The 24,501-nt window shown below is 41.6% G+C and overlaps 1 protein-coding gene and 1 pseudogene across 16 annotated transcripts in view; both read left to right on the top strand.

The window, feature by feature from the left end:
* Window positions 1–24,501, top strand: part of LTBP1 (latent transforming growth factor beta binding protein 1) — a 344,018-nt gene that overhangs the window by 224,017 nt on the left and 95,500 nt on the right. For 9 of the 16 annotated variants that reach the window (XM_036334902.1, XM_036334896.1, XM_036334900.1 and 6 more), the window contains 8 exons: window positions 1,958–2,125; window positions 5,037–5,264; window positions 7,449–7,471; window positions 11,159–11,258; window positions 11,964–12,062; window positions 21,831–21,956; window positions 23,083–23,208; window positions 24,170–24,292. In XM_036334902.1, coding sequence (XP_036190795.1) covers window positions 1,958–2,125; window positions 5,037–5,264; window positions 7,449–7,471; window positions 11,159–11,258; window positions 11,964–12,062; window positions 21,831–21,956; window positions 23,083–23,208; window positions 24,170–24,292 — 993 coding nt within the window. The remainder of the gene's footprint in view (window positions 1–1,957; window positions 2,126–5,036; window positions 5,265–7,448; window positions 7,472–11,158; window positions 11,259–11,963; window positions 12,063–21,830; window positions 21,957–23,082; window positions 23,209–24,169; window positions 24,293–24,501) is intronic. The other 7 variants (XM_036334897.1, XM_036334907.1, XM_036334906.1 and 4 more) reach the window with 5 other exon arrangements.
* LOC118669115 lies at window positions 12,720–14,354 on the top strand (annotated as a pseudogene).

The following is a 24,501-nucleotide window of genomic DNA, read 5'->3' as shown; positions in this document are numbered from 1 at the left end:
AACCATTTCTCTTTCTCTCCTTGTCCGCTCTCTGTCCTTGACCTAGCCAAGCTCAGAGAAGGGAAATGGGAGGGTTCTGGCATTTGCTGCCTCTCACCTCTCTGTCGGTATAGCTCAGGATGCAGCAGCAGCGTTCTCCAGGCCTGCTCCTTACCTTCATCTGGGGAAAGGTGAAATTTTAGGACATGTCAGAGCAAATCCAAGAAAAAGTATAATAACCTTTTGCAGTTGGAGTGGGAAAACTTTATGACTTGAGCGGCAACTAATTTTCTTCAAGAATTTAGGAGCTTCAGGATGAGCACTGCAGAGGCTGTGTCTATAGATTCAGATAAAAGAATTCTGAGCCTGGACTTTGCTGCTTCATAGTCTTCTTGAGCCATGGGCTTGGTGCTAACTGACAGAAATAAAGGGTTACAGAGAAGATGTGCTCAGGAACTTCTGCCGGAACCCTGGAAGTCATGAGATGAAGGACACATCCCTTCAAAGCCAGCATGTTTATGCACATCAGTTCATTTTAATTTTCCTAACACCTTTATGAGATAGGTATTGTTCTCATATACACGTTGGGGGACTGAAGTTAGGAGAGTTTAAGTAACTTTTCAAGGTCATACAGCTAGTAACTGACATTGGAGATTGAAAACTGGGTTTTGTGCCTCCAAATTTAGGGTCCTAGATCAAGTTCATGATAATTATCCTTCACATTTTAATTGATATTAGAGCAGCATGTCTTTGAAAGTATAGTCAGAATGTATAGTAAGAATTTATTGTGCGACCCTATAATGTTACCATGGCAACATTGGAAGAGTCTGTAGTGTTGCCCAACACATGGTGGGCATTGAGTTTGATGGCCTGGCCGTCTGCTGGCAAAATTCTCTCTTTTGGGGGGAGACCAATTTCTTTTGGGGGAGATCAGATATTTTTTTTCATATGGATGAGGCCCACCCACATTCTAGAGAGTAATCTGCTTTACTCAAAGTCTGCTACTTTAAATGTTAATCTCATGTACAAAAAAAAAATCTTTATAGCAGCATCCAGACCTGTGTTTGACCAAATATTTGGGTACCATGGCCTAACCCAGTTAAAATGACCTTAAAATTAACCATCATAACCAGTCATAGTGACTTCCCTTAAGCTATATTGCTGGCGGGTGGTAGACCTTTTCACTCTGCTACATAGCATCTCGATTTAATTGGGATGTTTCTTGTAGCATCTACTAAGCTGTCATATGTGCCCTTTCTACCCAGCAGAGGGTGTAACTGTTAGATTCAAGAAGTCTTATCTACTAAACTTAGAGTAGTTTAGGAATAGGATTTAGGTATTGGATGAATGTAGGCTGGTGTGCTTTTGCGATGTTTTTCTTCAGGGTTGAGCCCATCATCTGCTCCTTCTCTGATCTGCTGTCCAACTGGACCAGGAGCCCTGGTGGCACTGCAGGTCAGAGGATTTGCTGCTGCCATTCCCCTGTTCACCGTCCTAGGGTGAAATCTGATGGCGCCCTGCAGGCTCTCACTGCCCTCCAAGCAAAGAGAGCAACAACAGCTGGCTTGCAGCATCAACTATGTTCAGTTTGTGAGCTTCCATAGTGCCCGGTTGCTCACCAAATTCTCCCCTAGAACGTTATGGCCACCTACAAGAAAACAGCTGCGCTGTAGTGATTTTGATAATAGGTGATGAGGTTTATTTGGGCAGGTAGATTTTGGGTGAAATTGTTTCTGTTCACATTTGGCCCACATACCTGACTTAATGCTTTTTCTAAAATGGAAGAAGGGACTGAACTAGAAAACTCATTTGGTAAACTGACTCTAAATGAAGAAAGGTTTTGTCCTAAATCTAGGAGGATATATTCGGAAGTATGGTTTCTGATCCAGACTCTATGGTTATTTTTATTATTACGTGAAAAGTCCATCTGGTTTTTGTGGTTTCTTGGGTGACGTCGGGCCTTGTCTCTCTGCTTCAGCGGATACCCCTGTGATCTCGGAAGAGAAGGGGCCCTGTTACCGACTTGTCAGTTCCGGAAGGCAGTGCATGCACCCTCTGTCTGTTCACCTCACCAAGCAGCTCTGCTGTTGTAGCGTGGGCAAGGCCTGGGGCCCCCACTGTGAGAAATGTCCCCTTCCAGGCACAGGTAAGACATGCTCAGCTGTGCACTCATGTTCATTCCCGGCCACATCAGTACACGGGACAACTTTGGCAGCTAGAGTTATTTTTTGTCTCTGATTCTAAATTTAGTTTTTAATAATTCAGCGTGTTTTTGTCACTTCTGTAGAAACCATGAACATAGAAGGGTGAACTGTAAAAAAATTACATGCAAAGAGATTTCCAATTCTGTGTAACATTAGGCTTCCTTTTCAATGTGAAAGATAGCCATTACTGTTGATCATCACTTCTGGGACTCTAAGGCTGTTGTTTAAAAGTGTAGTGAGATCAGAAGGCCCGGCTGGGCCATGCATTTCCCTAATGATTGGCCGCTCACCACTTGCACAGTAATGAGACCTTGTGTAGGTTGCCTTATTCATTCATTTATTGATCATGTGCTTGTCAGGTTCTGTTGTGAACATTGTGTTTAATTTCTCCAAGTAGAAATGGAGGTAATTTCAGTAACTCAAGGGTAGACCCTGCCAAAGTCCCCATGAACTTCTAGGTGGGAGCTGAATATTAAGAAGTTGATTAGTCTTTATCCTTCAATTTGGTACATAATTGCCTAAAGCCCTGAAAGAGTAAATCTGTATAAGTGCCTTAATTTTACCAAGAAGTGACCAATTTTTCATACATGGTCAAGCAGAGTTAAATGAAATAGAAAGAAACATACCCTGCAAATACTGGGTACCATGATATGATCAAAGAAGGATAATATTATCATGTCACTGGTGTGGGGTGGACATAAAAAGTTTGCTCAGTTGCGTATTTGAGAAGATGCATAAATTTTCACAGGGCCATTGCAATCTTAAAGCCATAACTTATACTGTAGCAGGCAGGGTTAAATGTAAATATAAATATTATGATCCACTTTTGGTGATGGGTAGGGTCAGAAAGAACTGGTAAGGCACAGGGTAGTGTAATGTTGATGGTATTTTGGTAGACCAGATGATTTTAGACATCTCCAAAAGGTCCTATTTTTCTCATATATGATCTGATCCACTCATTATTAAAAAGTAATAATAAAAAATAAATTATCTTTATAATTCATAGATACATTTCTCTTTTAAGTTCAATTTTGATAGCTTTGTAACCTTTACATGAAACGTAAATCAAGATGGTGAGTATCATGCTGGGAGATTTCTCCCTAAAATATAATAGCTAAACTTGAAAACAATGTTTTTACACTTAGCCAATTTGGTTATGTGGTGATTTTCATAAAAATAATATTTAGGTCATCAGTACTTTAGCTATTTGATAGAATTCCATGTTTCCTTCTGGAAACATCTATCTATGCTTTCAAGTAAGAACTCTATTTCATAGTTAAACGTAAGAATGAGGTTCCACCATTCAGTGTGTGATCCCTATTAAAATAATGTTTTAGCATGCTTTATGGTGTATCTTAGAGCTTATTGTTCATTGGGAACTAATTTTAGGCCCATTTCATTCAATAGGAAATCTTTGGTTCAGTGGAAGTACTAAATGACTGATTTTACTTTCAATTTTACAAGTAGAAAGAAAAATGCTGACCATAAGTTCCTGGGTGTCTGCATTTGGTAACTTGCCTCCAATACCCAACACCAAAGGGATTAGGTGGAATTTTCCTCCTTGGGCCCCACACTGCCTTCCTCCCTAGTCTTTCCTCATTACGTATTTCTCAGGATTATGCAATGGAGGTCAGCAACTCACACGTGCCCAGTCTACTTTTTTTTTTTTTTAAACTCTACGAAACCACTTTGTTGGGGAGGATAGTGATTCTGAGCACAGAATACCCCCTGTCCTCTGGGTAGTTCAGCTATCTGCTCATGACCAGGCTTTTGCCCACGTATCATCCCTTCCCATGAATATAAGTATGTGTTCATGTGGCGTATCCTTTTTAAAATATATATATATATATATATATATATATATATATATATATATATATATATAGATTTCAGAAAGGAAGGGAGAGGGAGAGACAGAAACATCAGTGATTAGAGAGAATCATTGATCGGCTGCCTCAATGCCCACTAGGGATCGAGCCTGCAACCCAGGCATGTGCCCCGACTGGGAATCGAACCGTGACCTCCAGGCTCATAGGTCAATGCTCAATCACTGAGCCACGTCAGCTGGGCTGTGGCATGTCCTTTTTAAACTGGATTCCTACCCATCATCTCTTTAGCATGTCTTAATGCATTGGGTCCCTCCCCACTGTCCTGAGACTCTCTCTTCAAGTACGCTTCCCCTTTTCAATCCTTCTTAACCGACCTCTCCATGTCAGCTCATACACTCCATTCTGGCTGAGTCCTTTGGGTTCCTCACTGGAAACAAATTATGACGATTTCAACCCCTCATTTCCTTGAATAGTGATTTTTTTTTTTTTTGCCCATCATCTAATTTAGAGAGATGTTACTGAGTTTCTTGTTAATAATCAATGAAATTAAACCATAGCAGAAGGAAAAAAGCCCAATTTTTGTTGATATTACACACATCTCCAATAAGATATATGTTATATAGTGTCTTTTATACATACAAATCTAATATATTACATATACTTAATATGTGTAATATATGTGATATGTAAAATATTAATTATATAACACCTAATTTATTGCTGATACATACAAATGATATATTAAATATATGCTCTATGTGCTATATATATAAATACATATATAATCTGATGGTGTAGGATAAGAAATTAACAGCTGGAGAAATGTTTAGTAAAAGGGTTGGGGTTTTTTTCTGTAAATATGCAAGTTTAACAGAAATTCAAGCATTTTGCATCTGTTTTTGAAGATTTTAAATGTAACTATATTAGTGATGATTTATTAAGAGATACTCATCATGATATTTTCCTCTGTATCAGTTTGCACTTTTAGATTTTTAAAAGGAATATTTTCCCATCCCAAATCTAGCTGCTTTTAAGGAAATCTGTCCTGGTGGAATGGGTTATACGGTTTCTGGCGTTCATAGACGCAGGCCAATCCATCACCATGTAGGTAAAGGACCTGTATTTGTCAAGCCAAAGAACACTCAACCTGTTGCTAAAAGTACTCATCCTCCACCTCTCCCAGCCAAGGAAGAGCCAGTGGAGGCCCTGACTTTCTCCCGGGAACACGGGCCAGGAGTGGCGGAGCCCGAAGGTGAGAGTGGAAATGGATCATGGGCCTAGCCATCTGTCTCGTGTGTCTTTGCTTTGGTTTCCCTGTCTCTGCCCTTCCAGAGTAGGGGTTTCCTGCCTTCGCACTGTTGACACTGAGGGTGGGTAATTCTTGGATGTGGGGGCTGCTGCTCTGTGCATTGTAGGATGTTTAGCAACAGCCCTGGCCTCTGACCTCGAGATGCTAGTAGCACCTTCTCCCTTCCCGTTCTTGCAGCCAAAAAGGTGTCCAAACGTTTCCAGATGTCCCTGGAGTGGGGGTGGGGGGGAAATTACCCCAGATTGAGAACCACTGCTCTAGAGTCATATGGACCTAGCAGGTAACAATATTCCAAGGTAATCTCAGGACATAGTCGCGTGTTTGGGGGCCCTTTTTCTTGGTGTTTAGTCCTGGAGAGTGCTAGATCCCCCAAAGAATAGCCCACATTCATTTCTGTGTCTAGAGGGCCATTTCATAAACATTTACTTACTTTAAAAAGTGGAATCCATAGGCTTAAAGTTAAAGCATCAAAGGAGCTTTCATGAAATAAAGTCCGACGGGCAGTCCGGGTTGAGGGGAGGAAGGACAGGGTCAATTAAAAGGATCTTGGAGACCACTTAGTGCAGTCCTTTGATTTACATTTGGGGAAACCTGAGACCTAGAGAGGGGACCCGACTTTCCAGTTGTCACGCACAGAGTAAGTGATGGTACCAGGGAGCATGTTTTTCCAGGGAAGTGGTTTAGGCCTTACACTCCAGAGGGAGTCTAGAGACAGCTGACACTGACTATCTCCCTGGCTTTCACAAAGAAGATTATCTCTATCTCTGTCTTTTAATATAAACCAGCATATCTAATACTTTGAATATCTGTTACTACAAAAATTCTCACCCCCAAAGAAGGAACACAAATCTTAGGTTTGGATGAATATATATTGGCTCTAATAAAGCTGATGTTGGCTTTTCTCACTTGAGTCTTAGGTCAGAATTCAGGGTGCTCATTTATGGATTTTGTAAGGAGAGAAGGTGCCATAGGTTAATGAAGACTTGGGGGCTTGGCAAGGCCTCCTTCCTGGTCGAGGTGTCTTTTTTGCAGGGCTCTGAACCTTCGTGTGTTCTAGCCTCTTCCGTTCCACTCCTCCTCTTGCTGCACTTCGTTCTTGGTTAGGCAGAGCAGTGGGACCTCACCTAGAGTTGACAGTGATGACCAGTTTGCTCCTATACACTTGGGGTGTCATGGCCAGGTGTTTGCAACTCCTCATCCTCTGTGTAAGCAGGAGAAAATTTGCTCTGGTCCAGGCTCTGTCTCAAGAATTTCTTAATAGTGGATCAGGCAGGACAGAATGTTAGTTGAGTTTTTTCAATCACAAGAATATTGCAGCGGTGGTAGCAGTCTGGTATCTGATTGCTTTTAGGAGTTAATGCATCTACCAAACTTGTATACTAATGTAACTGAGACATTGCCTCATGAGAAAAAATGTTGGTGAATGTTCACCTAAGGCTTAAGGAATGATTAATGAAAAGCAAGCCTTTCAAAATACAAAGGTATAGCCATTCACCCTCTGGTAATGTTTATGATTGTGTAATATGTAATTTGTTCACCATATTGGTGCTAATCAGTCATTGGATCTTATTAGCTTGTGATTTTCCCCCGAAATTTCATTAGCATATCTTCCTGGAAATGCTCACAGAGCTTCATTAAGAATTCATATGCATCAGGAATGCAGCACCTATTCTTGTCTCATTGAAATAGTGGCATTCTTTTCTTAACATTGACATCAGAAAGCATTTCAAACATTATATAATGTTCAGGATAAGTATGACCAACTAAAGGAAATGTTTGTTTTCTAAAATATGGAATGTTCTACAATATTGAGATTAGGCATAAAATGATGTACTAGAAAGTGTTGCCTCCTTTAACATTTTTAGTTAATGAGGGACATGGAAAGAACTTCATCACATCTGTGACCTGACCTCCTGTAACTGAGGAATGACATAGCCCTGACCGTTTTCCCCTGTCAGCTGTGTGTAATATCCAAAATAGTAGTGGCCATAATTCTGCGTTTGACTTAGTTTGATTCTTCATCCTTTTGGAGACATACTAAACTTCTATTGCACTTTAAAACTTAAAATATTATGTAGTAGATTGTTTTAAATTTTACTAATGTTCTCCTTTCTTTTCTGGTTTTAGTGGCAACTGCACCCCCTGAGAAGGTAATTTGTTCATTGTTTACAAGTCTCTTTTCCCCCCTTTAACTTCACAATGATTTCCTTTTGGAATATGTATGTGTTTTTAAAGCTTAAATACGGTAACATGTATATTCATAATTTGGTTGGAAGAAATGGCATTCATTCATTCATTCATTCAAGAAATATTTAGTGAGCACCTACTGTATGGCTTGCAGTATTCTGAATGCTAGGAAAACAATAGAGCGAAAAACCAGACAAAATTTATTTTCTTCATGGAACTTAAATTCCAGGGGAAGAAAATGACGAGACTAATAGGAACCAGGGCTTAAAACAGAATTCAAGGAGTCAATTTATGGCCTGGACCATTTATGAAAAGAAAGCATCTGACGGGTTTATGTAATTGTATATTCTTATGGTGCATACGTATTGAGCGATGCACTTTTTAATTCAATTACAATTTAACACGCATGTTTGAATTTGTTAGAGTAAGAACAGATCTTACCCTTGAAAGTTACAACCATTCCTAGAATACTGATTAGACATTTTAGAGAAATTTTTATAAATCTGTTCGTTTGGGGCATAAAATGGGGCTATAAATTGTGAAATTTATTAGTAGGAAATATATAAATTTTCTGGAACTAAGTCCTATTTAAGGAATATTGTTCCTTGTCTGACTCTTATTTTGATTCTCTATAATAACATGACAGTGAGGTAATGATTAAATGTTTATACATTTATAGTTATTTAATTGACAAGATTGCAGTAAATATTCACATTTAGATCGGGCAAATACATATGTAAATTATTATAGTTCTAAAAATCTTTATCTTATGAACATGGGATAGAATAGCATACGTGCTGAAAGACTCCAGAAAAAAAAAAAGTGATTTTAGAGTGATAGCACCCAATAAGGAAGAATGTCGTGTTATATTAACCCCCAGAAGAAACACAACAAATATGCATATTTTGCATGAACATTTGCAGCTGTTGTTTAGCATTTCCTGAAGTTCAGTGACGTACGGTAGTTTGCAATTCTGTTGATTTTGAATTTGGTTCTGGTTGATATGAGGGAGGAATCATTCAGGGTGGGAGTGGGCCAGCCAGCTCCCTCACAGCCTCGTCTTATCGCAGGCTTGTTCTTCTCTGTTTATGGTTGAGTTCATGCTACCTTTCATTAGGAATCTGAAAGAGGGCCCAAACATTTTCTTATCTACTCTTACTGCAATTAATTTGGAGAAGCAGCAGTGGGAAAAATGCAACCAGAGTCCTTGTGGTCTTAACTCCTGGCAGAGGGCCTCATGATATTGAAGATTGATGAAGAGAAAGCAGGGTGGCCGGGGGTGCGAAGTTACATGCGCAAAGGTGTGGCTGGGACAGCAAGAGGTCAGTGAGGGGAGCATGAGAGACGGGTTAGAAAGAGAAACTTTGGGAGGCGTGGGATACCAGCCTGCAGTTGTCAGCAGTGGGGGAGTACTCTGCTTCTCAGCTGGACCCCACCTGTCCAGGGGTGAGGTGGCATTGGTGAGGGAGGCTGCTGCCCATGCCAATAGGGAGATTCTGTCTGTTACCTGCGGGAGTGGATTGATGGTCTTCTTGCTGGCATTGACCGTGGGGTGCAGGGATTGGGGTGCAATTGAAACTGAGGTCAGCTTCAATAGGTAATAGAAAGCTACTCTGTGTTCTTAAGAAGTGGGGAAAAGTAATAAGTGCTCAGTATTTTTAGAAGATAAATCACAGCAGGATTGACAGAGAGGGAGAAAGAGGAAGCTGGAGAGGCCAAGTAAATATTAGAATAAACTGAGAATCAGAGAGTGAATCCAGACTTGGGGTAGTGCGGGCCATGGATATGGAAAAGGATGGATAATAGAAGGAATAGTGCAAATGGGCAGGGGTTAGGTTGAGAAATGGAGGGAGGACTAAAAAGTGACTTTAAACCTGGTGGGTTAATGATTGTGTCATTGTCTGAAATGAAGTTGAGATGACATACTGGATGGTTTTGGAAGGGGTGGACTTAGGGATTTGTGGAATATCTAAATGGAGTTACCCTATAAAGAATCGTGCCTACACAATTGGATCTTTGATGGGATACTCAGGCAAGATATCTATTTTATAAAAAGTAGGAAAGGGGTAATTCAAACTAGGAGACTGGCTGAAAGGGACATGGAGGCCCGGGGAGTAAGCTTTCTAGAGGATGACAGCAATTAAAGCAAGGGGGAGAGAATATAATAATGTTTCACCACTACGCTGTCCACCTGAAACAGTATAAAATAATATTGAATGTCAACTGTATTAAAAGAGGATGAGAACAAAGTGTCAAAATAGTTGGAGAATTAGGAGTTATGTTATAACAGCAAAAGGAAAGACAATTTCAAGAGAAGATTTAGGTCTCTCTATTTTTTAAAAAACACCTCCAAGTTAGCGTAAAATGAAAGCTGCGAGTAAGGTGAACAGTAAATAAAAAGAATATCTATATAATAAAAGCCTAAGTCACCCTTATGGTAGAACGACTGGAACGACCGGTCACTATGATGCACACTGACCACCAGGAGCAGACGCTCAATGCAGGAGCTGCCTCCTGGTGGTCAGTGCGCTCCCACAGGGGGAGCCAGAAGCTGGGCTCATGGCTGGTGAGCACGGGGGGGGGGGGGGGGGGAGCCTCTCCCGCCTTCGCGGCAGTGCTAAGGAGCAGCTAGCTGAGCGCTAAGGAGCAGTGAGCCAGTGGTAAGGAGTGAGCAGGCGGGCAGTAAGGAGCGAGGGATCCTGGATTGCGAGAGGGATGGATTGGACCTAAGCCAGCAGTCAGACATCCCCTGAGATGTCCCAGACTACGAGAGGGCACAGGCCGGGCTGAGGGATCCCCACCCTCCAGTGCATGAATTTCATGCACCGGGCCTCTAGTGTAATTATAAAATAATAAATGGGGGGAGGGACTATGTAGGGTAACAGTGACCGAGTAACCTGATTAATACTTTTAATGAAGCGATGATAGGAGCGCCCTGGCCCCACACGTGTGGACAAGGTCACAGATGCTTAACAAGCCCCAAGTTCAGTCTACATGAGTCCTAAGGAGCTGGAGCTGGAACTGATCATGAGTCTCTTTCTTTGCTTGTGGTCCAGGGGACGGGAGTGGGCAACTGGACACAGGAAGCCTAGGGCCCTCCTCCCAGGCTCTGCCTTTCTGTTTCTCTGCCGGACTCTCCTTACTGGGAGACCTGGAGGTGCCAAGTTATTAGATGTGAGGTTAAGGGCGTCCATAAGGACTGACCAGCATAACACATTTTAATATTGTGTGTTTTGTTATGACACATCTGCTATAGACATTATCTAATCTGGGGCAGAGCTACATGTGAATGAGGTGACGGTTTAGTTCTTCTTCAGGGATTGTTTTGTTCTAGACCAAGTGTGGGCCTCTGAGCCAAGGCAGTGGTTTCGCATGTCTGAAGGGACCCTTTTCTCTGGGCCCTTGAAGATGGGTGAGGGTGTGTGCTTGGGTTAGCACTGCAGGAGACACTCAGCAGCTTGCCATATAGTGGCACAGTGGTAGTAGCACATTTAAAAAAAATACACAATTGCACAGGTTTTTGTCTAATGTACTATCACATTTGTTGCCTTTGTAAGAGTACAATTAATTAAATAAAAATAGGTATAAGTGCAAATGAAAAATAATTCTTACTTCAATTCTCTTTTTGTCTTTCTAATTCAACCACACAGGAAATACCTTCATTGGATCAAGAGAAAACCAAACTTGAGCCTGGTCAACCCCAGCTCTCTCCAGGCATTTCCACTATTCATCTGCACCCACAGTTCCCAGGTAGCCTTTGTTCACCTGTGCTGCTTGTAACAACATCTATATATATAAAAGCCTAAGTGGCCGAAAGACCGGTCGACCAATCGCTATGATGCGCACTGACCACCAGGGGGCAGACGCTGAATGCAGGAGCTGCCCCCTGGTGGTCAGTGTGCTCCCTCGGCCCCTCCCCCCAGCCAACCTCCCACAACCCCAATCGGCCCTAATTGCCAGCCAGGCCGAGGGACCCCACCAGTGCACAAATTTGTGCACTGGGCCTCTAGTTCTCAATAAAAGAGTAAGATAAGAATATTCTGTGTCTTTGATTTTAGAGTTTTTTAGAGTTTAATAAATCATTAGAATTATACACTTAAGTATGTTAATATACTTATATAATGTGAGTATTACAATGATATAAGTATTATAAAGGCAAAAGAAGTGTTATGCTGTTTTCTGTGGTCAGGAGTAATATGTATTATTAGGATATTGTTGAGGGTCGTCATTTGATGACAGGTCATTTTTCTTGGCTTCTGAATTATCCCCAGATATTCTTGCTAAATGTTGAAACCTATAGGTTCATACCTTCAGCTTTAGGAACCTATGACAGTTCTTACAATCTAAGAGCTACCGTGGTATGTCATTAGGCTAAATTATGCTTGCATTTTGAAATGGCATGTCAGTGCATCTAACACATTTAATGTCCTTTCAATCCCCTCCGTCCTTGTGCAGTAGTGATTGAAAAAACATCACCTCCTGTGCCTGTGGAAGTGGCCCCTGAAGCTTCTACCTCAAGTGCCAGCCAAGTGATTGCACCTACTCAAGTAACAGGTAGGTGCAGTGTCCGCTGTGTGACGTAGCCTGAAGAGGAGACATGGGGTTGAGGTTAATTTTAAATAGAGCATCAAAACTGTGTCAAGTAGGTGAGATTGCTTATGGCAGGTTAGTCATAGTAGCAAGATTAGGAAATAATCTGAATATTTTTTAGAAGGAGGCATATGTTTAAATAAATGATGGCACATATGCAGTGGAATATCACACAGCTATGGAAGTAACGTCTTAAAAGAATGCTTAATGTCATGAGGAGATAGTTATGGCATGGTTTTAAGAAATACAGAACACAATATAATGATTTCAATTTTATTTATTTATTTATCTTAATATATTTTTTACTATAGGCCTGGTGCATGAAATTCGTGCATGGGTTTTGGGGTCCCTCAGCCCGGTCTGCACCCTCTCCAATCCAGGACCCCTCGGGGGATGTCTGACTGCCAGACATCCCTCTCACAATCTGGGACTGCTGGCTCCTAACTGCCTACCTGCCTGATCGCCCCAACCACCTCTGCCTTGCCCCTGCCACCGTGGCTTTGTCTGGAAGGACGTCCGGAAGACATCTGGTCTATCCGGTCTAATTAGCATATTACCCTTTTATTAGTATAGATTGATTTAAGAGAAGAAGGGAGAGGGAGAGAGAGAGATAGAAACATCAATGATGAGAATCATTGATCGGCTGCCTCCTGCACGCCCCCCACTGGGGATTGAGCCTGCAACCCGGGCATGTGCCCTGACCGGGAATTGAACCGCGACCTCCTGGTTCATAGGTCGCCACCAACCACTGAGCTTTGCTGGCCGGACCCAATTTTATTTTTTAAATGATTACAAATAGAAAAGGAGGCAAAAAGCACATGAAAATATTCAACTATCACCAGTTAGAAGGATCATGGTTAATTCTTATGTCCTTCAATAGATTTTTACGTATTTTTAGAAGTCTTTATAATAAACATTATTTTAATCATTAGTGACAAATTATAAGAATGTATCATAAGATGAAACAAATCAGCAGCTTAAAAGCTAATATCCTTAATGTCAGAGAACAATAAAAAACACACAATAGAAAACGGAGGCAGTGCAGGGCACGCGGGACCTGAAGCACGTGGCCGCAAACTCCAGCTGACAGACTCGCCCTGCTCACCGGGACGGCTGGACTATCCCAAGGAGCAGATGGCCCAGCTGCACAACCTGGTGCAACGTGGTGACTTCCCTCATCTGTCTGTGTGCGGACCATGAGGTGCTCATAGAAAGACGAGAATTATGTGTGTTCTTTGTGAACTTCATGGTGTTGAGAATTGCACATGAGACCATCACAGCTCCATCTAAAAAGAAAATTGAAATTAGCACTATGGCAAGCAACTACCACCTTGTAGTTAATCCCAGAGATGCTGGAACGAGTGACAGGGTAGCGATTCGGATGTTGAAAACAGTGGCACAATCACAGCAACTTGAAACAAACTCTCTAGGAGACTTTAAAGTGGTTTGATTGGCAGAGGTTGACAAACATGCCTTGCGTAGAACCATGGGCAAGTACATGTCCACCTGCAGACTGATCTCGTGTTGCAATTCTACATCTAAAGTCATACCACCTGCTCCTAGTAGGTATCTGGCTGTTCGCGTGCCTGCTTCCAGCCTTTGCCACGTGCTATCTACCATGTGCAAGGAGGAAGGTCTGAATCTTCCTGCCCTGCTGGCTCACAGACTTCCAGAAAAGTCCCGCGGAAGGCTCAGAAAAGCCCTATGTATGTGTCAGTCTGTAGAGTCCAATCATGTCGTTTTGCTCCAGATCACGAAGTCCTAGAAACAGATGGAGAGATGGAGCTGAGGGAGACTGCTAGTGCTATTGTCAGCCAGCAGACTCCACAAAGGCTCCTTGAAGTTCATGGAAGACTCTGTGAGCTTTTAGCTCCTTGTATTCCTCCTGAAATAATAATGAAGGGCCTCTCTCGGAACTTTTGCATAACTGTGATGGACAGCTGGAGGGAGAAGTGGCCCAGATGGCAGCTCACTATGAACGTCGCCTACAGCTGGGTAGTAAAGCCATTTATCACTTGGAAGGTTTTGTGGCCAGATTCATGGCACTACATAAGAAGTTCATGGAGGGTGGATTAGAAGGCATGATGCTCTGACATCTTTCAGTAACTCTTCCTAATGTTTCTCAGTATCAGCATTTATATTCAATTTATACTGGAAGAGCTGTAAGTAAAACAAACTAACTTTACTTAACAAAAAAAGAAAAAAATGAGGAAATCATAGAATAATTCATAGAGAAAAACAATACCAAGAAACATATGCTAGGAAATGTCAACTTTACTAGTAATCGAAGAAATGCAAATTAAAATAACTCTTTATTCTTGTCACATTAAGACTTAATTCTTCTAGAGTGAAATTGAGACTGTCACATTGCTGGAAGGAATGTAAACTGGTTCAGCTTTTCTGAAAAGCACAAACAAGAACTTTAAAAATGTTCAGAACTTTTGACTCAGTAATCCAATAGTAAGATATCTAGCGTAAGGAAATCATATCCCCTCCCACACTGATAATCCTATATAATAAAAGGCTAATATGCAAATCAACTGAATGGCAGAACAACTGGTAGATATGATGGGCACTGACTACCAGGGGGCAGACGCTCAACTCAGGAGCTGCCCCCTGGTGGTCAGTGTGCTCCCACAGGGGGAGTGCTGCTCAGCCAGAAGCTGGGCTCAGGGCTGGCAAGCATAGCAGTGGTGGCCAGAAGCCTCTCCCACCTCTGCTGCAGGCGGGCGGTAATGAGCGAGGAGTCCCGGACTGCGAGAGTCCTGGACTACAAGAGGGATGTCTGTCTGCTGGCTTAGGCCTAATCCCTCCAGCAGTCAGACATCCCCTGAGGGGTCCAGGCCTCTAGTGGTCTATATAAATGGATACTTACTAAAGCACCATGTATAACAGAGAAAAAATAGAAATAACTTAAACATTTAACTTTAGGGAAATAGATGTTATATCTATACATTGGAACATTATGCTACCATCAAATATAGTATTTTTTAAAAGACATTTATTAAGATTTATCAGAAAATGGTCACTCAATAAATTGTTAAATATAAGATGAAGTATATAAAAAATGAAAGATATAGAGTATTATACCAGTCACATTAAAAAGACATAATTGTTGGGAAAATGCACCAGATATTAGCAGTGATTATTTTTGTGGTAGGATCCGAGAGGTTTGGAGTGCAGTAGAGCCACCCAGATGCATTATGTCAGTGTCAGTTAAGGATGAGCTTGGCAGTGTGTAATAGGGGTGTTTGTAGCCTCCTTTAAAATATTTCTTTCCTCAGAAACATTAGATGCTTATTTTTCAGATAGAAATGTGCTTGATAGATATGTTAATTAGCTGGATTGTGGTGATTATTTCACAATGTATACATATATTAAAACATCAAATTGTACACCTTAAGTATATATATAACTTCATGTTAAAAACAAGTATACAGTTGTGTACATATGTGCAGTTATATTTATCCAGTTATATAAAATATATGCAATTTTTATGTGTTTAAAATAACCAAAAACTTTTAGCCATTTTCTCAAAAATGTGGATGTCATTTCCCATAGCTATTTGAATCAAGCAAGCAGGCTAGACAGTATTTCCTAGAAGCACCTGTCGACAGGTGATGAGTGCAGTCATGTCATGGACTTAGCAGTTCATATTCATCTCGATCGGGGTCCTCAAGTCCTACCCTCGCCAGAGCCCTGGCCTTTTCCATAGTTACTCATGGCAGTTGCTCTTTGATTTTGCTCTTAATACTAAGTAAATTGATATAAAGATGTTAGCTTTTGTATTTCTAGAGTGATACAATGAAACGATAGTGATGTTTTTAAATGGCCATGGGTAAAATAGTGGCTGTCCATTCTGAGGTCATTTATGTGTCTACCCATTTCATTAAGCCCATCTCAAAGTGACTCTCCCTGCTGTGCCTTGTAATGCATACAGACTTGTCATACACTGTCTTGGTCAGCAAGCATCTTCTCATTGTTAACCTCAGTGTTGAAAAGAAAATTGCAATGTGACAATGTAATTCATGAGTTTTTTCTATATAATGTATTTCTATTTTCCAATGTCAAAATAGACTTCAATTTGTGTCTTTTCAACAGAGGTCAGTGGAGGGACCTCTTGCAACTAGCTTTGTAGAGGGTCAGTTTGGCTGGATAAATGCAGTGTTGTCATTTCAGTGCAGCTGTGTGAGGAATAACAAATTGAAGTCACTTAGCTTCAACGGAACTACAGAGCCGATTGAAAACAATGTGCTATATGAAGATGTTAACAGAGATTAATTTGAGTTTGGCAGGAGCACAGGGTTAACATCTGCTATCACATGTTTGAAGCACAAATATTTCCTTCCAGGAAATAAGTTAACATCGAATTTCATTTTCATGCGACATTTGTAGGTACTCCCCCTTCCTATAGTAAAAGAATCTGAAACAATCCATGAGGGCATTACACGTAGTCTTTAAATTAAATGGTTTTCAACTTTGAAGCGACACTATAATCAGTAATCTACAGTAGAACCAGAAGACTGTTTTGTATCAAATTTAATTTAAATCAAAATATAGATGTTTGCATTGGTTTGATATGAGAGCCAAACATATAAATTGAGGGAGTGATGTGATCTGTTCTCTTAGGAAATATTATGCAATGATTTTTCTCCCTAAAACACAGAAGAGGTTGGTGTTATTTGTCACTATTAGTTGCTCTCATAAGTTGAAGAAAGGGGTAGAATAATAATGAGTCTAAACTAAGTAAAATCAGTTCCACATTGCCTCGTGATGATATCTTTATGATGGTGAGGTTGGAAGTAGACTTTTCAGATTTTGTCAGACACCCCTTGACATGCAATAATTATAAAGTGAGCCACATATTTACAGGAAATAAGTGTGACATTTTCCACTCCTAACAGCTGAGTTGGTGGCTTGCAACATTATTGGCACGCTGTGTCCAAATAAATTATACATTTCAGCATATAAATTCTTGATTTAGTGTAGTGTCTTAACAGCTCAAGGATAGGTTGGAAAATGAAACCTTTATTTCTCTGGCAAATATTTGCAAAGTGGAAACATCTGTTTCAATTGTTGTGGGACAATTTATGCTCGTTGTGTGGCAGTTAGGAGGCCAGGGCATTTTGTAAACCTTTCCGAGAGTTAACATTTTTTGCTTCCTCCTGCTCACCCCAAACTTTCTCCATAGCCTTGGCCGACCAGCCAGAAACTGTTCTTTGACATCGTGACTGCCTTTGCGGAAACCTTTGTAATTATCACAGCCCAAACATTCTAAAAACTCTTTGCTCAGACCTTTTCCAGATCTCATAACTGGCCCCTTTAAAGAGACCGTTTATCCCTGACGCGTATCACCAGCGTCATTACAGCCTCCGTAAACCGTGCGTACTGACGGAAAAGGAACTCTTTTATTCGTGTAAAATCATAGTGGTTTGATATTTCCAGGCCCTATTTATTTATTTACTTTGAGTAATCACATGATGAGGGAGAAAAAAGTCTAAAATCAGCATACTCAATTTCATATTGTTCCAAAAGCTGTCTTTTTCATTTGATTCTAGAAAATGTAACAGAGATCCCGAACTCTGAAGCCCCCCATTGGCCTTGTTGCTGGGATAGATGAGTGCCTGGTTTTCCACTGGCGTTTCGTTGTGGCTCTTTTTCCTAATTACAAGCGGACTCTAGCGGAAACATGAACAGAATCAGGTCGCTGATCCAGTGAAGGGGGAGCTGTTTCAGGGGCAGGTGTAGTAGGAAAGGGCAGGGGGTCCTGAGAACACCAGGGGATGCGATGGGCATTACGAAGGACACACAGGAGGGCCCAGGCGAGCGGTCTCTGATGGTCTCTCTGGGAAGTGGAACAGGCTGAAGGGGACAAGACATCCCCACTTTGGAGAGTTTCACCGAGACCAGTGCTTCCTGCGTGAAGCTTGGCTGTATTTCCAGGGTTATGTCGACACAGTCTAATCCACAGAATGTATGTGTGCGTTTGTGTGTGTGTGTGTGTTCAAACTTCAATATATTGTTATTGATTTTAGAGAGGAAGGGAGAGGGAGAGAGATAGAAACATCAGTGATGAGAGAGAATCGCTGATTGGCTACATCCTGCTGGGGCTAGAGCTGCAACCAGCATGTGCCCTGACCAGGAATGGACCGTGACCTCCTGGTTATAGGTCGATGTTCAACCACGGAGCCACACCAGCTGGGCAGAAGTGTATGTTTTGACGTAAACTGATCCATTCTCTGGGAAGAGGCTCACATACTTATGTGTGAGTGACCTCTTCAAAAAATAAGAAGCGCAATGTCTTTTCCCTAAAAAACATGGAAAAAGCAGAAAACTTTCCTTATCCTTCACGACGGTACCCTCAGGACTGGCCTTGCTGTGTAGCATGTGTGCCAGAGAATGAGAATGTAATAGAAAAGGAGGGAAAGTGTGGGAGGAGACATGTTTTGTAAAGTTTTAAGATAGGAGTAGTAGTAATTTTCTCTTAAAAAATGGTGCTGATTAACTTTTGATGACTAGTGATGAAAAAGCAGACGGAAGTGTTTGGGAGGTATTACGACTGTTCTTTCTATGAGAAGGGTGGAGCTCTGCCTAGCGCAGGGACGAAGGGCGTCTCTGAGGCCAAACTGGTGAAAGTTGCATGAACTAATGACTTGGGTGAAAAGTGGGGCAAACTGTAGAAATCACGTGTGTTTTCGTAAATGTGCCTTCGCTCCTGCGATGTGTCTCTTAGTTCCCTCTAGTGGCGTCAGAGGAACATTTTCTTACCTAAGTTAGTGCCCTCCCCAGGGGACCAGCATTTTCAAGCTGCCGCTTGGTATACTTACTAATCTACAGGGTGATCAGCTAAAGTCCCTCAAACATGCCTCATGAATATCACTTCAACCGCACGGCTTCTGTTCAGAATACTAGATTGGAAGGAAAGGCTGTTATCATTCATTTCATTTCCTGAGATTAAGGAGTTATAATTCTTAAGAATTTCTTATGCCTTAGAGCTGACTTAAGAAGAAACTTAGTATGTTGGCAAACTGGTATAGGAATGTATCTGGTGTGAATTAAGCATCACCTATTTTTAAAGACTTGTATTCACACATGTAAAAATTCTATTCTGATATGCTTGAAAAGTGACAAATATTTGGTAATCAACAAATTAGTGTGTGTGTGTGTGTGTGTGTGTGTGTGTGTGTATGTGATGGAGACTGAGTACTGATGAAGCATTTCATGGAAATCTAGATATTTATAGTCTTTGATTTGTTTTGAATTTTTGTCCCTCATTATTAACTTCTATTTTTTTTTTCTTTTTGCAAATGTGATAAATATGTCTTTTCTGTCTTAAGAAAATGGGAGCAAAGAGTATAAAGATCAATAATTACAAAGAAAACCGAGAAGTATAAATAGCAATAATTTTCAAAGAAGGCATCTAACTTCAACATGGATTAGATGGTCAGAGGCATGCTTTTGACAATATTCTACTAAAGAATTCCTATCAACAGAGCAGAGAATTCTTACCTGAGGGTCTAGGCGTATAACCTGGAGAACACTACCTTTCACCTTCAGATTTTTATCACACATAGAAATGAACATAGAAATGATAACCTTTTTTAATGGAAGACCTTTCTGAATGTAAAATTATATAAGCTCATTGTAGAAGTTTTGAAAAATATAGAAAAATATAAAGAAAAAATCACCAATCCCCAAAATCATGACACTGGATTTATTTCCTTAAAATCTCCTTTTCTGTGTACTTTGTAATTTAGATGACATCTATATTAACATTTGCTCCCAACTATATTTTGTAACAAGTAAACATTTCCTATCCTTTACTGACTATATGATAATCTATGCTGCATATGTAGCTTAATTCATTTTTTGGTATAATTGCCCATCACTCAAGTTTAAGCAATCATGTTAATCATGTGTTTAGCCTTTCAAATTGTTTTCTGTTTTATATGATTTTATATTATACTGAGTGTAAAAACTATTCTTCTGAAAGTGAGTTAGCACGACCACGCTCCCTGAAGATATCAGTAATTTGCAAGTGTGTGGTTGTCCCGTACCTCCAAGTGATTTTGTGTAAAACACTGCAGCTCTGTATTCATTTGCTTTCTTTTAAAGTCTACCAACTTTTCAAGTGACTTGCGTCTGGTGTCTTAAAGTCACAGCACAGCGAATAGCACTTGATGAAATAGGAAGACTGTAGTGGGGTTTTGGAGAGCAACCTCAGCCTCGTGTAGGTCATTTCCATGGTGACCCTTTGTTAGCCAGTTATCTGCCATGGTATTTTGAATTTAATTAAAAAGGTCTGCCGCTTGCGGCTATAGACACTCATGGCATACAGACGGTTAAGGCACTGGTTTTCACATCCTTTTCTGCAGAGTGCATGGTGGGTTATTGGTGACAGAGCACACCTGTCACCTATTTTTCTTCTCGTTCAAATTACAGAGCCTCTAACAGGGCTGGGCACTAGGCGGTCATGCTTGAGGCCCCCATCTTACTCTGGGCCCCTTGGGCTCTTCCCCAAGGGCATGTTATTCAGGCATTGCTGACTGTGTGATGACAGTGAACAAACAGCTGTTGTTTTAAATGTGCTGTTTCTTTGTTGTATATTCTTATGTGACTTCCACAGGAACAACAGTGATAATGATGATAACGGCCATCTCTTATTGATCCTATACAATGTGCCAGGCATTGGTCTCCGTGCATTACTGACGTTATCGCCTTTGAACCTGAGGGCCCGAAGTTGGCGCTTTGATTATTCCCATGTTACACATGGAGAAAAGTGAGGCATAGAATTTTTGAGTAGCTTGCCCCCCTGTGACAGAGCTAAGAAAGGACAGCAAGCTTTGTACCCAGACTGTCTCCAACTCCCACTGTACCATTCTACCTCCTTACAGAGGTCATTGAAAGCAGACTATTTAGGGAGGTACGTCATCTCAGAAGGCCACCTTTGAGTCCGTAGGTCCTTTTATTAATTAAGCTCCTTTTTCTGATCTTCACCCACCATGGACTCCTATGACCCTGTGTCTATCACAGCATCTGTCTATGAGTGGAGTGAGAACTCTGGGTTAATCTGCTCGGGCTTTATGGAAGAAGCAGGTCTCAAGCAAGAATCAGTGGAAGAGTGAGGGAGGAATTTAGCAGAGAATTTGGAAGAAGATTCTGCTTAATCTATTTCAATAAAATATGCTCATGTTGGAATTGGCAAATTAAGAGTAAAGTTACACCCACAAGTTTTGCTTTGATTAGAAGTGGTACATCTTTCTTGAAAATTAATGAGAAATTTTGGAGGAGGTTGAACAAAGTTGGAACTTGAATTTGGCCTCTTAACAAATGCAATGCTACCATATATTTCTTACCAGGGCAAATCACATGATGATTCAGAAGTGAATTTGGGTGGATGGAAATTCATTGACAGGCTATTTTAGAAGTTAGGAAGCATTTATTATTTCACAACTTCCAACATGGCTCTTTCTGAGTGTCCCCCCCCCCCACTCCAGTTCATCTAGAAATTGTTTCAACATTAGGAATTATTGATGACCTTGGGTGGACCTAATGGAACAATTAATAAAGTAGTCAGATGAATTTATATTTGATTTTAGAAGTGGTCACCTTTTGTCTTTTAAGCGCATACCTGGCAATAAGCTCATCAGGAAACACAAAGTGATGGTTTACCAGTAGCCATGAAATCTTTATATCTGTTTCTCCCCCCCAACATTTTACTTATGTTTAAAGAAATCAATGAGTGTTCCGTGAACCCTGACATCTGTGGAGCAGGACACTGCGTTAACCTGCCGGTGAGGTACACCTGCATCTGCTACGAAGGCTATAAGTTCAGTGAGCAGCAGAGGAAATGCACTGGTAAGAGACATTTCATAGGCGACATTATTCAGTTAGCCAATATTTGCACAGTAAGAACACTTTTTCTGTAATTATTGTAGGAAAATGTTATTGTGTTTAATATTATAAAGTTCTTATCCCTGAGCTAAGGATGCTCAAAAAGAGGTTTTCTTGGGGAGCTGTAACCTCTTGGTTCAACTCTGCCTACTTTGCCAAGTGTAACACAATTACATAAAGGTGAAGTGATTTCCAAAATTTTTTCAGGTAAAATATATAAAATAAGAGTTCTAGAAACAGTGAGCTACAAGCATCTATTTAGCAAAATCAAATTAATGTTAACATACACTGCAATAAAGAATTACATTCTCTAATTGCATAAAATCCGATTTCTAATAGGGATTTCTGAATTGAAAATCACCAAATGCTGACACAAAGTTATTGAGTATGCCTCTCTGGAGAAATGTGTCTCAGAAAGAGCTGGGATGGTGGTGGGTTAATTATTTTGCTGTGTTAACCCTATAGTTCGTTTTTAGAAACTAAGGGTTATAAAGTGAATAAAAGCAACAGAGGCATATAGCTAATTAATACTACTTTGATATGCTAAATGCTGTTAGACAAGATTTGTGACTTTTGTTATTTGGTTTTGTATACGTATAAGGGGATAAGGAGACACCTGCCTGTTCACACTATGGTTATTTCCCTTTCATTTGCATACACTGTGTGTGTAACTAGAGCCATAAAGTATGAAGTTGAAAGGGCAAGCGTGCTCCACCTGTGTGTAGAGCGGGAGAGTCCCTTTCACGCCACTGGGCCTGTCCCTGCGGTTCCGGTCTGGGAGTAGCTCGGCGAATTCCAGAGCTTAGATGAGTCCAGTTACCCGGCAGGTCCTTCTATATTGACCTGAAACCTGTCTCTTTGAAACACCAGAGTCACGGTTGTAGTTTTAGCTTTTGAAGCGATATGCACAGTGCGTATTCCCTCTTCCCAGGAACAACCCTTCAAGTGTTTAAGGAGAACAGTCATGTCTCCTTGTCCTCAGCGATGAAGGCTTGTGGGACACGGGAGTCGGCTGGTGTTTCACGAACAAAGAGAAGGAGAATGTCATGCTCCAGTTCACTGATCCTTTGATCCATCATTCTCTTGACAGATATTGACGAGTGCACGCAGGCCCCACACCTCTGCTCCCAGGGACGCTGTGAGAACACTGAGGGAAGTTTCTTGTGTATTTGCCCAGCAGGATTTATGGCCAGTGAGGAGGGTACTAGCTGCATAGGTAATGGCAGTGCTTCCTGTGCCTCAATTCCCAGGTCTGCCTTTGTGCCTCCCCTAAGATCCCGTCCGTTCACTGCTTAGTCAGACAACACCTGCCATGACATAGCAATCTGCTAGATGCGGAAAGATATGAAACTTGAGTTCTTTTCCTCCAATCCTTTTTATTTGCATTTAAAATTATTTTCAGTAACAGTTGACATTCGTTGTTAGTTTTAGGTGTATAGCCTAGTCCTTAAGAGACATTTATGTAACTTTTGAAATGGTCTCCCCTATAAGCCTAATACCTAGCCAGCAGCATACATAGTTATTAGAATACTAGAGGCCTGGTGCATGGATTCATGCACCAGTGGAGTCCCTCCACCTGGCCTGCAGGGATCAGGCCAAAATCGGCTCTCCGACAATCCCCCGAGGGGTCCCGGATTGCGAGAGGGCACAGGCCAGGCCAAGGGACCCCACCAGTGCACCATCGGGACCATGGAAGGGCTCCAGGGCATGTCTGCCCTGTCTTGCCCAGTTCTAATCTGGGCCAATGATCAGGGCGGCCAGCCGGGGAGGGACAGTGGGAGGTTGGCCGGCTGGGGAGGAACTGTAGGAGGGCTCCAGGGCGTGTCCGGCCCATCTCACCCAGTCCCGATCAGTCGGATCCCAGCAGCAAGCTAACCTATTGGTTGAAGCGTCTGCCCCTGTTGGTCAGTGCGCATCATAGCGACTGGTCGAATGGATGGTCAGACACTTAGCATATTAGGCTTTTATTATATAGGATTATTTCTCTGACCCCTTTAAACGAAGAGTGTCAAGTGTGCACAAAGACCAGAGGGGTTAAATGTTTCTTTTGGATCCCACACAAATCAAAACCACTCAGGTGGTAGCAGGAATCAGTTATTTCATTCTTAAACTACACAGGGAGAGGTTTGAAATTATAGTTTGGGAAATAACCCTCGCACTGTTTCTGCTTTCCATAGATGTTGATGAGTGCCTGCGGCCGGACGTGTGTGGGGAAGGCCACTGCATCAATACCGTGGGGGCCTTCCGGTGCAAGTACTGTGACAGCGGGTACCGCATGACCCCCGGGGGACACTGCGAGGGTGAGTGTGCTGCGAGGCGGCGGCCACACCACTTCTGAGGCTGAGTGAGCCTGACTGCAGTGCAGGGCTGGGCGCAGGGCCTGTGGCTGACGGGCCTCCCGCCTGGTATTTCCCTCTGCCAGTCTGTGCATGCCGCCAGCTCGTCTCAGCGCCGCCCGCCTTCTGGATTCGCAGCCTCTTTGTCTCACTTCCGTGGCTCTGTCTGGATT

This window comes from Myotis myotis, unplaced genomic scaffold (genome assembly GCF_014108235.1).
Source record: "Myotis myotis isolate mMyoMyo1 unplaced genomic scaffold, mMyoMyo1.p scaffold_m19_p_14, whole genome shotgun sequence".
NCBI lineage: Eukaryota > Metazoa > Chordata > Mammalia > Chiroptera > Vespertilionidae > Myotis > Myotis myotis.
Note: the sequence above shows the minus strand (reverse complement) of the source record. Positions and strands in the feature narration are given on the sequence as shown.